The sequence below is a fragment of the Merops nubicus genome, unplaced genomic scaffold (assembly GCF_000691845.1).
Source record: "Merops nubicus isolate BGI_N331 unplaced genomic scaffold, ASM69184v1 scaffold30792, whole genome shotgun sequence".
Classification (NCBI taxonomy): Eukaryota; Metazoa; Chordata; class Aves; order Coraciiformes; family Meropidae; genus Merops; species Merops nubicus.
This window is the reverse complement of record NW_008592077.1, coordinates 3,811-22,572: the sequence shown is the minus strand read 5'-3', so window position 1 is coordinate 22,572 and position 18,762 is coordinate 3,811. Positions and strand designations below refer to the sequence as shown.

Below are 18,762 nucleotides of genomic sequence, written 5' to 3'. Positions count from 1 at the left end.
TGCCCTGAGCCCTTAAACAGAGACATTGGCCAAAATAGCAAAAATCAGTGTGGAAAGTTCATCTTCCTGTTTTTAAAAAATAAATTAAATAGATCTCTAATTCCAAATCTCTGTTTAATGGTGTTTGCTCTATAATGTTTTTATCAAATCATGGCTGACAAATAGCACTGTTCTGAACTGATGTTTTATTTTTACTGGGACTAAATTTATTCTGCATCCTGAACACGAAAGATACAAAGGTAGCCTAACAGCCTACAACATCTCTATCTGATGCCGCCACACCAGGCAGCCCCAGAAATGAGCTCTTGGGAAAAAAATCACTCCTGACACTGCTGCAGGGATGGAGAGTTTGAATTGGTTTTTGCAGCTGGACGTGTCCAACAGACCTTACTCTGGGTAAAGAAATTTTCTGCAAGCAGAATTCTCTAGATGTCTCTTCCTCAGCATTATGTTTTGTTATTAATTTTGCAGATCTGCCAATGGCAATATCTCACACAGTATTCTTGCTACTGTATTTTTCACATCCACACAATACCACAGCCAGTTGGACAGTGCAAGCTTTGTTGAGAAGCTTATTCTAACCACTCACTGTAGCATTATAGGAATACTAGTAAGTGATTTACTTAAAAGTTTAAAGATATATTCCTTCACCCCATGTTGTTTCTCCAAATCCCACATTCCATTTTTAAACAAAAATATGTGTGTTTGATGTCGGCTTTGACAAGTTTTGTCCAAGGATAATTTAGAGTATGTTGCAGGAAAGGCAGCCACTGCAGTCAAGCAAGTCTCAAATACCTTTCCCTCTCTCAGGTTTTTCAAAATAATTAAAAAATCCATTGGCTGAATAAAGGGGAAAAACCTTACAGTCAATATTTTCAGTGTCTGCAGTTCTGATATTTTGGTTGTTCATTTATACTGTAACATAGCCAACATCTGTCCAAGGGCAGGCAAAGAGCAAAGGGCTCATCCTATGCAGTACCTGTAAATAGGGGTGGTAAGATTGAGGTAGGCAATCATTAGGATTGTGCAAGACAGAGACAAACCAGTAAGCAACCTCTTCCCAAAATGAAGGACAAAATTACAGCTCTTACTGGAAATGTGGGGGATTTTGATTTTTTTTTTTTTCTTTTTCTCTTGGCAGGCTCATAGTCATGGTAAAAATCCAGCAGGATTCTGTTCCATTTCTTCTCTACTGCATTCTGTTGTGCTGGCTGTCAGATAAGCCAGTGGTGTGATAAGAGTTTCACTGTGTACTGATCAAGTAAAGGTGTTGGTAAGTAAAGGTCTTCTTTTCTGTGATAAGTATTTGACAGTACTGAGGCCATGCAACCCTTGCAGATGCAGACATGCATCGGTGATAGACTGCCCTACTAGAGCACAGCAAGGTGGTGAGGATGACTGTTAGCAGGATGTAATCTTTCAGTTTAACAGCATTCTGTCACTGAGTGTTCTCTGTTTAAATGTAGTATCTGCTCTTGAAGAGCAGTCTCCCTACTAGTTGACTTCAGTAGGGCTGTCCTGTGCTCCCAGACTCTCAGGTTTCAGGCTAATGACTCAGAGCTGTCATCTTCAAGACTAGGTCTGGAGCAAGGACTCCTTTCTGCCTTTTCTAGGTTCTCTTTCCTGCTGTTACCTTCACTGAGTGAATCATGTCCTAACACACTTTTTATGGAGAAGCAAAAGAATTACCTGACATCTGTGTCTTTAAATAAGACATCCAGAACTAGCTACCTCCAAAATATAAAAGTTTCATAGCAACTTTTAGGGCCTAATTTTCATCTTTGCTGAGAAAGTCGGCAATTGTGTGAGACCTGAGGACTGTCCTTATAGCTACACTTAGTATTGATTCTCAATGTGGGATTTCTCCATCTTCTCTAAATACAAATGCAGATTACAAAACTTGGTTTTCCTATTTCAAATCCCTGAGATTTACCCCATTTTTAAAAGGAATTTGGAACATATAGCTTTTTTTATCTAAAACACTGTTGATGCAAGTTATTGTTATTCTCTCTGGGAAGTGATTTCACTGCTAGGAAACCCTGACACCAATTGGCTAAAGGAAAACAGATGCTTCAGCTCTCCTGGAGTAAAAGATTGAGGCGGTGTTGCAGTTAGGGTCTGGCGTTCGGAAGAAATCGCACTGTACGGAAAGTTAGGGCACACCCCCCTCTAGTGGCAGCTGATGGTATTTACTTTATAATGCAAGCAGACGGAAATGACGTTATGAATCCAGACTATAAAATGCTTTGTTTTGCTCGAATAAACGCCATTTGCCATTCATCAAATTGATGTGTATGCGCATGTGGTCCGAGTTGCCGGGGATTGGCTCTCGTACCATTTCCTGAACCAAGTCGCTGCGTTGTTGATATACGCAACAAGGCAGTAAACTTGGAGGTAGATTGATCTTAGTTTCTTGCAGGCAAAAATAACAAGAAGGTTGTGTGGGGTTGAATCTCTGTGGGGAGCAGGATTCTCTGAAAGCATAAAGTTTTATATTCAAGTTTTCTTTTATTGGGCCATTATTTTGAGCTTTGTCTTGCTGTCTTCATGGGAGGCAGCAGCAATGTCAACTTCCGTGGTATTGGATAATTAACATGGTATAAAAATTCAGCAGAAAGAAATTCATAGAAGGCTGTCAAGAACTGGCTTGAGTCTGTGAAGCTGAATAAAAAATATAAATCAGGATTCAAGTTCAGTCAAGTACCTTTCCTTATTTTATTTCGGTGTATGCCATTGTCCCAGATTTTCATGTGAACCTAATGGAGGCACAAAGAAGTATACAGAAAAGTGGTGCTTCTCAAACTCTGCTTTTTATCCTAATTATAATTTTCTCACAGTGGTTACACTTTAACAGATGAAACATGACAGAGGAAGCTGCTCCCAGTGGTTCATCTTTTCTGAAGCTTAGAGAGAGAGAAAGATAAAGAGAAATAATTAAGGTGACTAGCAAAATTTGTGCTGGATTTGATTTTTTCTCCTTACACTAATCTGTCAATTAAATGGTCCTTTCCTGAGCTTGTTTTTAATTTTTACTGGTAGCACTGGAAGAAAATAAGACAAATTGATTTTAGTATGTGGCTTATATACCATAAAAAGTTCAGCTCATGTTTTTGGTAGTTTCGTTTTGGGAGGTTTTAGTGAAACAAAGAATATATGGGACGTGATCACTTCAAATTTGACCTTCATGCTAAAATCAAGGACAATTACTGTGGTGCAATATGTCAGAACATCACACAAAGAGCTTTACCTTATGTTGTTACTGTTCGTATGCTCACAGAGGGCAGCAAAGTATTGCAGATCTGGGATCCAAGAGGACAGAGAAGGCTCTGAGGTGCAGTACCGAGGAAGAAATGTATCTTATTAACATGCAAGATCTGAAAGGAGAAATTCGGAGGCAATCAGATCATTACTGCTTAAATAACACTTAAGCTTTTTGTTCTTTAAGCTATGGGTGTTTGCTAGTAGAGGAGAGATGCTATTAAAAGAAACAGCTTAATTCCTCTAAGCTTAGACATACAGCAATCCCCATAGCTGTGGAAAGAGTCCCATCAGAAACACAATAGCTGGACATCTTGGGATTCAAAGTGGAGTATAATATGACTCATTTGGCATGAAAAGACACTTTAAATTTAGTCATACAATGAACAAAAGATTGAAATGGATTTGCAGCACAGTGAACATGATGACTGTTGCTATATTAAGTATTTTCATTACACCTTGAGATTTTCAGGTTGTTATAAGGTTGGTTGTTTCTTTCCTGGTTTCCATATATAAAGATATACAATCAGAGGTGGCTAGATGAAATGGTTCAGACACTATCCTTTGTTCTTTGTCTTTTGCCTGAAGACAGGAGTGTATTTCCTAGGCAACGTAGGAAACTTTTGCCTAGGCAACCCTTTAAAACTATGTAAACAGAGAAATTTGTGAAATTACTCTGCTTGATTTGTTACAGATCTATGGTACTTGGCAATGACTCTTCTTCAGCCTTTCAATGCCTTGGTACTTTGGCTTTCACTGCTGATAGTTAACGAGTTCAGTTAACACAGATAAACCTGAAGAGAAAATTTATTCCTGCCCAGTAATTCAGTGCAGTGCTCCTGCAGTCAGCAGTTTACCAGGCAGAGATGGACAAATTGGTCCCTAAGGTGAAAAGGGAGAACCAGGTACAGAGCTACGATCATCTAGCAATATTGTATTTTTGACACTTCTTATCATCTCTTTAATCTTGTTTCATTCCTCCTTAATGCTTTCATTTTGTCTTTTTACTTCTCTCTTTTTCTTCTGCCCCAGTAACTTTTACTAGGTTCTGCATACTTTCAGGAAGCTGAAAATGCTTTCTGCCTTTATAATGTTACTATAGATATTTGGCTTTCCATAAATAAAAAAATACAATACATTTTCACAGCATCTCATAAGACAGAGATGTAATTATGTTTTAATCTGATTGTGCCATTTGTGCTCTGAATCACTTACAGACTTTCCTACAATATCCTACTAAATGATTATTGCTTTTTCTTTCCAGGGTCCAGCTCTTAAAACCAGAAATCATGCTTGCTAGAGTGGGCTACTAATCTGGTCGTCATAATTTGATTTCTTCATACTAAATCCCAGTAACAGAATTTCCCCAAGGCATGTCTTGTCAGTTAGGTAACTTCATGCTCTGCTGTAAGCAGCAGATAGATCACCAAGTGCTTTCTGTCATGTGATAATACAAGTCACCTCCTTTCCCAAGCTGCCAAATCATAGTTTCTGTCCAAAAACTTAATAAGTACATGTAGAATTGTATACTTTCTTACCATGTTTTGTCTGTTGTGTGTACCAGACATCGTGGAATTAAAAAACTGTTTTTCAGCCTCCAAGCATCTATCACTAATAATACCACTTGATATGAAACATGACATAAAATTTCAGTGGCATATATTCATATTCTGTATAGACAATTTCTAGTCCACATATCCTCAGTATGCCCTCTGCAATTTCATGGTTGAAATAAGTAAAGCCAGCTCTGTTTCAACAAACTGCTTCCGAAGTATCCTTAATCTTCTGATTTAGCCCACTTTCTAGACCATATACTGTGATGTATGATTGGATTACAGCTGAAGTATGTTTGTTTTCTGGTTTTAGAGCATGTGCACCTCTGCACTAACATGATGCAGCATTTATTTCCTTGTATTTTCAGTGCCATAGACGGATGTAATAAAGAATTTTTCATCAGAGTAATGCATTTCTTAGCAAATGGAGCTTTCCACTGGAACAATTCAATTTTCCTGAGATGTTTTTATTTTCCTGGGGGGCAGGGGTGTTGGAAGGAGTTCAATACTCTCTGTAAGGAATAAGAAAACATAATGGGAGGAAAATCTTTAATTTTTACGTATTTTTAATAGAATTTTATTTTTTTTAATGAAATTTTAAAAAAATTTACTTTAAAGCAAACTCTAGGAGAAGAATTGACAGGTCTACAGGGTTTCCTTGGAAAAGGTAGACCTCTGGGAATAAAGGGAGATTTAGGACCATGGGGAGAGAAAGGACAAAAAGGAGAATGCAGAAGTAAAAAATAAATTTATCATGTTCCTATAATCTGATTTTCCAACTTTTAGTATATTTAAAAAAAAAAAAATAGTTGTGTTAATGTCCAGTATTATTATAACATCATTTGTGCAAAGGTGTGATTTCCAGAAGTATGAGGAGCAGAAAAATAAACTGTTACATAGGATATGAGTTAACCAACATAACTGAGAAAAAAAAAAAAAAAAAAAAAAAAGTCTGTAATGAGTCACTAGTTTATTGTTGTCTGTCAGTGGAATAACAAACCCCCTATATCACATTATAAACAGCAGGTTTTTTCTTTCAAAATTTGCTGGTTTGTGGGTTTTCTACTTCCATTATAGTTTAAAATGTTTATGTGTTTTTGCCTTTGAGAACTGTACTTTTCCCTCTGAATAGCAGGTAACTTTGACAGCCCTGAGAATTCAAATCTCACTCAAATATTCATCCTGGTCAGGGATAAGGCTCTCCCGCTGGGACAAGTTCCCATGGGACAAATTTTTAATGTGCCCTGTGATTTCTGCTCTGGAAGCCAAGTAGCTCTCTCACATGGCATTAGGCTACAGGAGAGTTAAGCATCCCAGAGACAGTTGTGTAGTTATTTTAATATAAGTTACTAAATAACACTCCTAACTCCTAGTTATAATAACCAGTGACCTGCAGAGATAAGTAACTGATTTGGAAACAAAAGTACAGGTTTTGGAGGCTGAACTAAACAGATACAAAAAAAGGTGAGTGCCATCATTAATTAGGTTTGGTTTTGGTAAAAAAAGAATTCTGGTAAAATGATGGACATGCTTGTGCTGGAGAAGGGACTGAAAGCAGTAGTTTGAAACAAATTTTATGAATTTCTCTTGTGTTGTTTATGGAAGACGGTCATTAATTAAATACTGTCTCACAGCAGCATGTCAGTGACTTGTCTGAAACATCCTTCCTGAACTTACCTGCTGAACTGTACATACAGAGCAGGGACTTTGTTACATGGTCTGCAGGCTCAGCTACTGTTCTCTGGGAGCTTGTGTTTTAAGCATTGCGGTATATCTCTCTTACTGTCTCAGTTATGGATAATTTTTTATGAGTGGATATGGATTGAGGTGCTGTCAACCTTGGACTGGCTGAAAGAAATTTGTCAGGAGATACTGTGTGAAAACTTTCAAAGAATGTTTCATCAGGGCATTATGAGGCCTGGTACAAATGATGCATTAGGGAAAAGCATAAGGTTCATTATTGTTCTTAAATTGACTTGGTGGAAATGACACACACTGCAATTTACCACATCATGAGCATCAGCAAAATAAAGTCATACAGCTCCACATCACCATGATTCCAAGAGAGTCTTAACCGGAGAAAGCACAACTTTAAAGACGTAGCTGTGCATAAAGGCTGAAATTTAACCTGAAATTGGAGCAAGAAATTGAAAAGCACAGAGATGCTGAACAGCTGCTAGCACTAATCTCTTCAGCCATTTCCCTTTTGTCCTCCTGTGCTTGTGTAGCAGCAGCCTACATGTCTGAAAATGTGGAGGTTTTACCTGGTACAGAAGCATAGCGGAGGTTCCCTGCCCACAAGAGCTTTTTGCTGGTACCATTCTCACCCTATCAGGGGCAACTTTAAATACAGTTTATGTATCTTTGTTACAAGGTGGTAGATGCCATTCATGCTAATCACAAAACTCCGTTAAAGACAATTGACAATAAGATAAAATAACTTGCCCAGTAAAGACAGCAACTGTTTTTCAAAAGAATTTAAGAACTTTAAAGAACTTTTTTTAACTAACTTTAACTTTTTTTTTAAAAACTTTTAAAGAAAATTTAAGCACTTTTTTAAAGTTTCGAAAGAACTTTAAACAAGACTTGTGGTTCAGTTTCTTGTGAAATTCCAGTTTTCTTGGAGTCCAGGCTTGATATTTCCAGGTGTCTATTTTGTTTGACTTCTATTGGATTCTGCCTACTGCTTCAACAACACAGCTTTAAAAGACTTTATTACACCTTCAAAGCAGGTTTATATGGGGATATTTGATGAACAGACTGGAGGCAGCTTCATTATTGGAATAGAGGGTCTATCACTTAAAGAAAGTAGAATGCTAGAGAGCTAAATAAAAAAAACAAAAAAATGCAGACTGTGCAGTAATACAAGACTCTGGAAAATGTAATATGTTAATTGTTCAAATTCACATGCCTTAATCATTTGCGAATTCTTGAACTGATGAATCTGAGGAAAGCCAAAATTTTTGCTCTCAATTATGCAATTAATAGAGAAGTTTGTCCCATAAAGGTGGTGGGAAATAACCAGAACCAGAGTGTATTCATAAGTGTTTTCTCTGTGGCATTTTTAGAGTATAATAAAATTAGAGGTTTATTTTGTTCAATTATTGTGACTTAAATTGTTTATCATAGTGGTAGTAAGGCTATTTAGCAGGCTGGTTGTTATACCTTCCTATAAGTTTCTTATTAATGCGGGAGGGATTCCCATCATTAATTCATGAGGGAAGCATTTTTGAATAATCTTTAAACTAATAAAAAATTCTTATATATTCTGTCTTTGTACTTGTGGAGATTATTCTCCACATGTTGCTTCTGTTCTTTTTGTTCTTTTATAATGTAAATAATAGTGCATACAGTCCTATGTCATTTCAGTATTTAGTGATGGCTTTGTTCCTGGTGCACTTTTACACTAATTCTAAAATTGACTGATAATGATTACTTAGAGACTAGTGATATTTGTTAGCTGGGTACAGAGCTCCATTGCATGCAAGTGATTACTGACATGCAAATAATTTATACAAGGAGGAGTAAGATGCTCAGCCAGGTTCCTTTGTGTGCTGCAGAAAAATCGCATGAGAAGAGGATGATGCTTTTTTTTTGTAATCTATAGGTATAACTGAAAGTAAAGAAGATATGGTTCACAATCTAAATGCAGTACAAAGAAGAAAATTTTTGTCTCAAATTGAACCCAAGAGCCTACTGGTGAAATGTACTTTCAAGTGGAATTTAGCTCATGCAGAAAAACAACAAAATGCCATATTTATATGAATAGGTCCTTAATGTGAGAGAAGTTATACCATAGGCTTTTATGATTTTCTTGATAGGAGCTTCTTTCACCTCAAGTAAACTACAGACGGGATTAACTAGGAATAGTTGAATGACCACATGACAACAAAGCCTAATACTTAAAGTTCGACAGTTGAGAAAAATGCTTATATGCAGGCTTTCCATTTTTGACCATGGAAGAACAGATTTTCGATTCCTCTTCCACTTAAAAGACATGTAAGGTAAGTACCTCTACAGAGATAAGGACTGTCTCTACACTGGCAAGTTAGGTGAACCTATGGGAACGTAGAATGTGTCTGTACAGACAAGCGTCTGATGGCTAGCTCATCTGTTTTATAGATGTTATTTTCATTGCCTAATTCCACATCTACCTTTGTAAGTAATGACATTTCTCTTTACCAGGTTATGCAGGTACAACAAAAAGCAGTTGCTGAGATTGGAGAAGGGTAGGAATTTTCTAGAGTATGATTTATCTGCTGATCTGCATAATGTTCTCCTCCTCATTACTGGCTATGTATCTTTGCAGTCCTCAAGTGAAGTGTTTTCCTTTTCTTCATTAATCGGTGTCCTGCAGCTATGAAAACAAGAACTCTTAAATTTTGCCAGAGAGCTTTTAGTCAGTTATATGAAAACACAGGATACGGTGCAATATTTAAAAGACACATTTGGGTTAATTTAGGACAAGAAAGAGACATTCTAGAAAGTAGGTAAAATCCTGTTGTGCTGAAAGGTTTAGGGATCAGTGGTAATTCAGTTTCCAATGCATTTGTTGGAAATTATTATGTAAATCTGCTTTGAGAGCATATCCAAGAACCACTGTGATACATTTTGTGATCATTTAATTTGGGGTTGGACTAAAAGCTATGGTGTATTATGCTCCCTGTGTGTCAGCCAGAAGGTTGCAGTGACTAAACTGCTGATTTGAAAAAGATTTGGAGGAATATTTTACAGATGTGAATGGTTTTGTTCTTTCAACTGATTTTTTTTTTTTTTTTTTTTTTTTTTTTTAGAAATGCTGTTTGCTCATTACCCTGTCAATCCCTCTCAAAAGTCCATCTCTAAAATGTAGTTTGGACTAATTTTTACCAGCAAATCTCCAATATAGTTGTCAGAAATTTGTACAGCTTCTTGTAACTTTATGTTAAGATTGATTGTGTTTGGAGAGCACTATGTATCATTCAAATGGGACCTATACCAACTGCAAAACTGTTTTCAGGTAAGTGCAAAAATATTCTTATGGGAGCAGCATTTGTTAATCAGCTGCTGGGTTTATCTTTCTAAAACACAGTTTCAGGTTATGTACAAGCTTAGGACGAGCTATCCTATCACATGTGAACAAACCCACAATCTCTGAAAAGCTCTTTTCCTTGTCTTTATTTTTCAAGTGGCAATTTTTGGTGGGAACTACAAGGTGGAAAGAGGAAGATATTTCAATCAGTAGCAACTTGTATGTAGTGCTTTAGTTTTCTATTAGAACATATAAATATGAGGCAAGGTGTGGTTAACATGCTCAGAGCAGAGGAGAAACATGCCCTTTGCTCTGCCTTGTGAAAACATCTCCCTTGTCTGTTAAACACAAAGAAGTGTTATGCAGAGAAGTCTATGGTCTTACTGCTACCAAAGTGGCTCTCCCCTTTGGCTTAGCATCTGGAGACACAGAAATATAATACCTTGATTGTAGTTTGGCCAATAATGCCTATGAGAAAAAAAATGCAGGAGAGCCTGGAAACCTAGGTGCAGTCTTATATCTCTTTTAAGGTCTCTGCCAAACCTCTCCGCACCTGCAGCGTGACTGGATCCTCTGTGTTATCTCTAGGGAGTGAATGTATCCTGAGGCACCTGCAATTAATATCTCTTTTTATGATCTGTGACCCTAGTAATGTTTCAGACCTTGGTAGCCTAAGAAGTTTAGATCAGTGCTTCAGGGTAGACAGTTGTGAGAGTTTTTTCCTGGCTGTTTGTGTGCTCTGCTTTGTTTAACTAGCAGCACAGTTTGTCCCATGGAGCTGAGCTTGTGTGTTAATCCTGCAAGAAGCTTCTGGTGGCTTTGCAGTGGGAGGAAGACTCCACAGTGTCTTCAGAGGTTGGCAGCCTCTTTCAGGGTGTTTAAATACAGATAAAAACTTCAAGCAGCTGGAGTAAGTACACAGAATGTAAGAACAGTAGTCATCTTTATGTGTCTGATGTCAGAGTGTGCTAGCACTGGCCTTCATGGAAATGGGCATTTCACTGCAAGTGCATCAGGATGTGTCTCAGTTGTTTACATTCCTAACTGCCCTACTCTATCTCACAGCTTGAACTTGAACACATTTCAGAGATTCACCAAAGCCAGTGAGAAGAAGGAGGGAATAAGCCATATGTTCCTGCCGCCTTGTTGCAGCTTTCCCCATCAGGCTTTCTGAGCTCTCTTGGGAAAGCTCTAGAAAGCATCTCTTCCCTTTCCACTCATCTGCACTGTTGGGCTACAACTCTTGGCCACATTCGCCTTGTGCTTGAGACATGTACAAAATAAAACTCTGTGCAATCTTACCCCCTGCTCCAAGAATTATTCCCAAGCATGTTTTTGATTCAAACTTTTGGTTTGATGCATAAGGGAACCACAAGCTGCTCTAGCTTAAACAGAACTTCACCAAATTTAGCTGGAAATCCTGAAACCTCTTAATCATCATCATAATGAATACTTTGGTTACTCTTTTGGTTATCTCATACTTTGCACATTATGGATCAAATGACACCTGTGTGAGGGTGTTCCATTCAGAAATGGTTTGATCAATGTTACTTTGCTTACAGATCATGACCTTTTAACCTCTCTGTCCCTTTATGCCTCCACCTTACTTAAGCAGCTATATGCATTCACAAAAGGTAAGGTAAAGAGGGTGAAGACAAGAAAAAATAAAGACAGGAAGATGAAGTGATGCATTTTTAAAACTTTTTTTCCATTTATTATAGAGACCTACAGGTAAACTGATAAAAAGAGATCTTTTAAGGGGGAAAAAAGAGATCAAATAAAAAGATCTTTTATTTGTGCAACAAAAACAAGTAGAGCAAATGTTATCTTGAAGCCTCAGATTTCCCTCTATGTGCTGTTAATTTCTAGTACCTGGTATTTAGCTTAAAGCTGCAATTGCCAGCATGTGGAGAATGTAATGGACAACCCATAGTTTGTTAATCAAACTTTGATTGTTTAATTGTTTTCTTTTAATTGTTTTTCTTACTTGCTTTGAAACTCATTTTGCCTGCTTAAAGATTAACCAACAGGACTTGCTGTAAGAGCAGTCTGCTTGAAATCGCATGCTTGCTTGCTTTGAACCTATAGCTATTCTGTGTTGTAAACAATGAAAATAGGGGTAAGAATTGGGGTTAGGTTGGGTAATCATGTGTGCAAAGAAATAATCACCAAGAATGCTATAACCCCCTCCTTCAAGACCACTGGAAGGCAGAAAGGACTCCCTAGCAACAGTTGGTGCAGCCGCAGAAGGAAGAAAGAGATACTTTACACCGGAAAAAAGCAGAGTATATAATGAGAGACTTTGGGGGGGGTTGTTGTGTGCTGTTGGTGGAGGAAGGAAACTCCCCGGCCACCCAGCGCTGTTTTACTTATTGCTGCTTGCTTAATAAAATTACTAAATTAATATTGGCATGGTCTCACTAATAAAATATAACAGAGAATCTCGGCTTCCATTTTCAAGACTGAAATGCATTTCTAGCTTTCATGATGGTGAAAAAAGGTTAAAAGCCTTTCATTTGGGAAGTTCTACAAACAAAGTGAATTTTTGTTTGTTTGGTGGGGTTTTTTTGTTTGTTTTTTTCTTGATCTCATGTTTTAAACTCTACCTTAAAGCAGAACCTGTATTTTTAAAAAATGGGGATTAAGCAGGCAGGAGTCTGTATGGCAAGAAAAGCTGCCAGCTTATTGCACAATAACCATTGTAAAAGCTATTTAACAAGTGTTTCAAATGTTGTCTCATACACTACAACATTTAAGTGCATTATATATCACTTACTGATAACTGTGTACTACACTGTCTCAAGTTACCTCGAGGTATCCAGTTGTTTTCAATGCTGCAGCCCTGAAGTTTATGCCCTGAAGTCAAATGCTCTCAGATTAGTTCTGGATTTGGCCTTCATTCTGGCAAATTATGTGCATTGTTGGAAAGTATAATAGTTTAAATAATTTCGCTTTGTTATAGTGGCACAATATGTTACTCTGGAAAGGTAAAAGAACATAAAAGATGAGAGTTTTTAAGTAGTTGATCTCCACTTGTGTGGAAATGTAGCTGGGAAATTAGATGCTAGAGAAATGCAGTGTACCATTTACATGGTAACACTGGTATTGAAACATTGTTTTCTCTCCAGGTTTTGAATACTAAATTTTAGCAGTTAGTACTTAAGACCCTCTTCAACGTTAGAGGATTTTTTGAGATAACAGTGGAAACAGACTGACCTTGTGAAAGGGGCACTCTGTGTACCCAGCAGGATGGGCTCTGCACAGGACTGAATACATGCCTGAAAAGGCACTCTCAGGAGAAACCTATGCTAAATTTTCTAGCTTAAACTCCTGAGACAGTCTGGTAAGACAGATAAGCAATGAGATTGCTTTAAAAACAAGCACATTTGAAGCGCTCTGTGTAGATTCCCACTCCTGCCTGCCAGCTGCTGATGTTGCAGGCATGTCTCTGTTGCAGTCCATTCCCTCACAAACTAAAGGTTATAAGATGTCACAGCATGCTTTTATAGAGAGAATGCTACAGCTTGCTTCCTTCTCATGAACACAGACGAGAAGATTGAAAGAACAGGCAAGAGATGTGCATGACTGGTGACAGACATGAGCATAAACTACCAAGTGTTTCAGGAGATGAAAGAAAGGCAGGAAAAGGAAAATATAATTAGCAGGACAGGTGCTGCTTTACTGATTTAGCAAACTTATCTGAGGCTATTGGTCTATACCTGTAGGCAAACATCACTGTACTTCTGGCATGTGAGCCACACAGATGTGAAAAGGCTTGATTTAGTTCAGTGATTTTTCAGAAGCTCATGTCTCTGCTAAAATAAATAGAAAAAAGAACAATTAATAAAAAGGTTGTGCTGCAGAACAGTATGGATAGACCACCAATCTGTAACATCTTTCACAGTCCCTACAGTGGAAATAATAGTTGAGCGATGTTATAACTATTAAGTTGCATGGTATATCCATATGGAGGGATCTGAGACAAAATTAACAGAAGTTCATGTCCAAGGACCTCCTGGAATTGTTCATCGGATCAGCAGTGAATGTCAAACCAAATTTAAACATAAATAAATAAATGAAATTCAACAAGCAGCAGAAATGCTTATTAATAATTTTGTAAAGTTTCTCGTCTTAATACGAAAAATAACATTTAAGCTTCAAAACTGCATACAAAGCTGCTATAAAGGCTGTAAGAAGTGACCTCCATGGAATAACAAGATTGTATTTTATTAGTTAGGTAATTGATGTTCATAATTATTGGATTTCTCAGAGTTATTAAATATTCTGTTTGATTTGTCATGCAAGCTAACTCTGCTGTGTTTTACTGATCTACTAAACAGTTTTAGTTTGAATGTCTGGCCTCAAGCAGTATTCAGGATTCTCCAGAAAGAATCTGAGGGCACTGTTCATTCCCTTTTCTCTCTGTTTCTTTGGAAATCTTCATCTGATCCTCATTTTTATCTATTAGATGAACTCCAAGGGGCTTTAATTAACTAGTTAAAAAAGAAAATGTACTGCAGAGCTGAAATAAATCAGGTGGGATTATATTCCTTAATGCAACTCACACTACAGGTTGCAGTGGCTTAAGGAAAATGCTAAATGACTGTTACCCTAACCTTTTTTTCCTCTTGATATCCAATTAGAGAGAAGAATTTCATCACAGGGATTTCTCAGACCTTTCTTTTCCAAGTTTTCCCATTTCTTGTTGTTTTTCATTTTTCTCCTCAACATTTTATCTCCCTAAGGAAGTTTTAAAGGGACAATTAAGTACTCAATTCATTTTGAAGGTCACAGGAAATTAGAAGATTTTAGAAGTGCAGATGTTATGTTTTATCCTCAAGGTAAGCTGCATATACCCACCTTATTATGTAGTGTTCTCTGAGTCATTATGTTCAGTACAAAAATACTCTGTATGGGTCAAAAAGTAAAAAAAAAACCAAAAAGTCAAGAACTTGCCACTGTTTCATTCAGTTGCATGTGGATATTTCACTGAGATCTTCAAAGAAACAAAGAAGAAAAGAATACTCTTGGGTGTCACAATGTTTTTAAAAGTGCCATGGATTCAGTTGCTTGATTTTTAGTTATGTTGCAGCAGTCTACTAATCCTCACAAATGATTGAGAATATATATGGTTTGTTGAGTTATTCTTTCTGGTTCTGGGTATCAGTTTTCACATTTTATGATCAGAACAGAACACTTACTGTATAGCTCAGCCCTAATAACAAACAAAATGTTATAACAGAAGTCTAGTATTAGCAACAACGGTCTAAGGATATAAACATGGAAAATGTTTGCAGGGAGAGGTAATACTTTTTATTAGGGCACTAGGTATAGGCCTTAAGCTTCTATTTTGGATGTGAAGAATTGGTGTGATCAAATCTTTCCAGTTTTACTGTGTTAGGATGGTGAAAACATGAGTCCTCCTTTCTCAGGGAAAATCTCAAAATATATGCTGAAGCAATGCAACTGTTCTGGATGCCCTGCTACAATCAGGGAATGCTCAGTGTGAAAGGAAAAGGATTTTAATAAATATATGTGTGGAGCTGAGTCCTTTCCCTTTCCCTTTCCCTTTCCCTTTCCCTTTCCCTTTCCCTTTCCCTTTCCCTTCCCTTTGCTTTCCCTTTCCTTTATTAAGCTGACAGTGTTTGTTCATAAGTATGTCTTATTAGCAGTTACATTCTTCCTGTAAGATGCTTATCCTCGAGTTAAAAATGGCATAAGTCTGGAGTATTGTCATGGTTACAGGGGCTAGGACCAGTTTATCCTTATGTGGGTAGAACCAAAAACTGTGTATTCTATACTCTCTATGTCAGTGCTCATGGGCGGTTAAGAAAATCATGGGTAGCAGCTGCCCAGGACAGACCTCACACCCCAGGCTATAACAGATAAGGAAAGAGGTTCAAGGTCAGGGGAGATGTTAACACCTTCCCACCCAGCAGGAGGAGTCCTCCCTGTTAATGGGCCCATCCATGCCTCGCCCCATGACTCATACAGAGCTCCCCCCAGGAGCTATTTCTGTTTAATGGACCATCAAGGACCCACTGCATGACTCACAGACTGATATCACCCCATTGTGAGATGCTCTGCCCAGGGGGAGGAGCCAAGTGCTCCCACCTGGATATAAACTGGGGTTCAGTACAGCACAGGGGCCTTACCCACTGGATTTCCAGAGGACAAGAGCTACCAGATCTTTTCTACAAGACCACTGTTTCATCTGGATTGCTACCACCACCCTAACTACAGAGTGTCAGGTTGTATTCTGACTCTGTCTGTGGTTTTCCATTGTATTATTGCTTTTATTTTATTTTTTCTTATTAAATTGTATTTCTGACTTGGAGTCCCTCACTGGTTTGTTTTCAAACCATTACAAGCATGCACAGCAATAATACAAATTTTAAGACCTACCCACAGCAGAACTTGTATTCTTTCAGTATTAGCACTGTAGTAAGGTACCATGTGCTCTAGATTTTTAATCCTATTCCTGTATCAGTGCACTGTAGCTAGCATAAAAATTTTTTTATCAGTTTTTCTTATTTTTCAATGACAGGGACTTTTGCCTTTGCTATATTTATTGTTTGGTTTTAGTTCAATAAAATTAAACCATAGGTGGGAAGGAGGCAGCACTTTACCTATTGGATTGTTTCATTACTTAATAGGTGACGTATGTTCAGTTTCTCATATTTCTGATGAAGACTTCAGCTTGTGCCAATGAGCCTTCTTAAAACTGGTGACAAGCACCTAACTCTGGATGATTTTAAGATCTGTAGCAGCAGAGCAAATAGATTACAGTGGAAATACTAGAAGAATATATTTTTTTTAAATGTTGCTTCGAAGAAGATAAAGCTGGAGAATTAACCATACCTGTTTATGCAGATGCTGTGCCAAGGACAAGCTCAGAAAGCTGACATCAGGAACTTGCAGCACAGTGACATGTTTTAAGATTAATGTCTCACAGATTGCTAAAATAATCTAATGTGGCTGTACAGCACTGCATTTTATGTGAAAGTGTGTTACAGCTTTATGCAGATTATGATAAGGTTGGTAGCAATCAGCTCATTTCAAAAAAATGTGTTGAGCAAAATGGAGAGTTCACTTTGTTTTCTGAAAATTAGAGGTCTGAAGGCTGTATCAAGTTGGTTCTCGTTTTGGAACTACCTTGGCAGCTAGTAGTTTTCAAATAGCTTTTTGGAAGGTGGAGTACATAGCTGCTATATAAAGAAGCAGACTTTCAGGGTACATGGTGTCTTTAAAAATTAGATTCCTTTTTTTTTCCCAAGTTCTCCTTTGCTAATAATTGAGAAGGCCACTGTGGGGTTTCGGTTTAATTTACTGACATCAACAAGTGTATTTATTAACACAGCATATTTAATTATTTACTTAAGACTTAAACTTAATTGTTTAATATTTTTACCAATGTTCTAGATGAGAGGATCAAATGCACCCTCAGTAAATTTGCAGATGACACAAAATTAAGTGGGAATGTTGATCTGCTTAAGGGTAGGAAGGCTCTGCAGGGGGTTCTGGACAGGCTGGAACAATGGGCTGGGGTCAATTGTATGAGGTTTAACAAGGCCAAGTGCCAGGTCCTGCACTTGGATCACAAAAACCCCAGGCAACGCTCCAGGCTTGGGGAGGAGTGGCTGGAAAGCTGCCTGGTGGAAAAGGACCTGGGGGTGATGGTGGACAGCTGACTGAATGTGAGCCAGCAGTGTGCCCAGGTGACCAAGAAGGCCAATGGCTTTCTGGCCTAGGGAGGTGATTGTGCCCCTGTACTTGGCACTCGTGAGACCTCACCTTGAGTACCGTGTCCAGTTTTGGGCACCACAGTGTAAGAAGGACACTGAGGTGCTGGAGCGGGTCCAGAGGAAGGTAACGAGGCTGGTGAGAGGGCTGGAAAACCTGCCTTATGAGGAGTGGCTGAGGGAACTGGGGTTGTTTAGCCTAGAGAGGAGAAGACTGAGAGGAGAGGAGACCTTATTGCTCTCTACAACTATCTAAAAGGAGGTTGTAGTGAGGCTGGTGTTGGTATCTCCTCCCAAATTACTGATGATACGACAAGGGAAAATGGCCTCAAGTTGCACCAGGGAAGATTTCATTTAGATACTAGGAAGAATTTCTCCACTGAGAGAGTGATTAGACACTGGAATGGACTGCCCATGGAGATGGTGGAGTCATCATCCCTGGAGTTGTTCAAAAAATGAATGGAAGTGGCACTTGAGGCTATGGTCCAGTGGTTAGGGAAATACTGGGAGGAAGGTTGGACTTGATGATCCTGGAGGTCCTTTCCAACCATGGTGATTCTATGATTCTAATGCATTAGGGGACAACAGAAGGAAACTTACTGTCTACTTAATGACAGAAAGAAGAATGCAGTATCTGGGGCCCCCCGAAACCATTAGAGTTCCCTGGCTGAGTTTTATAGGTGTTAAGAAGCTAAAGATCTTCAGCCATTACCACACCGATTTACCTTTAACGTTTCAGAATAGCAAGCCTTGTAGCTATTCTATAGGAGTGCCAGGTTGCAGAAAAAATATTTGATTTCTTCCTTATTCAAGTATATTTGTTTTCTCTAATTCTCTGCCACATAACTAAGAAAACTACATCTAATTACTAAGTAAGCTCTTATGTTGGATTATGTTTTAGATTTCTTAACAGTTTCCATTATGTAAGGGTAACCTGACTCATGGAAGAGGAATGGTTGTCAATTGTGTTTCTTTGAAAGTTTTGTTAAAATGGTAGTAATTTATAATGTTTCTCTACATCTTAAGGCTTTATAAGCCATGTCTTGCTCATGCCTCACTTTCCTGAATACACAGAGATGGTGTGTAGCTGGTAGGGTTTTACTGACTTCCCTGATTAATGTTTGTTTGTTTGTTTGTTTGTTTGTTTTTTTAAGTACAAACTGTGCTAGGTGGAAGAAATAGAACAAAACTGCAAAGA

General features: G+C 38.0%; 1 protein-coding gene across 1 annotated transcript; it reads left to right on the top strand.

Moving 5' to 3' along the window:
- The first annotated feature begins 3,969 nt into the window (after positions 1-3,969).
- On the top strand, positions 3,970-7,750 carry LOC103767919 (mannose-binding protein A-like). Its single transcript, XM_008935051.1, is given in 8 exon segments — positions 3,970-4,026; positions 4,028-4,163; positions 5,440-5,547; positions 6,185-6,275; positions 7,480-7,583; positions 7,586-7,608; positions 7,656-7,695; positions 7,698-7,750. Coding segments are annotated over 8 exon segments (612 nt in total).
- The last annotated feature ends 11,012 nt before the right edge of the window (positions 7,751-18,762 follow it).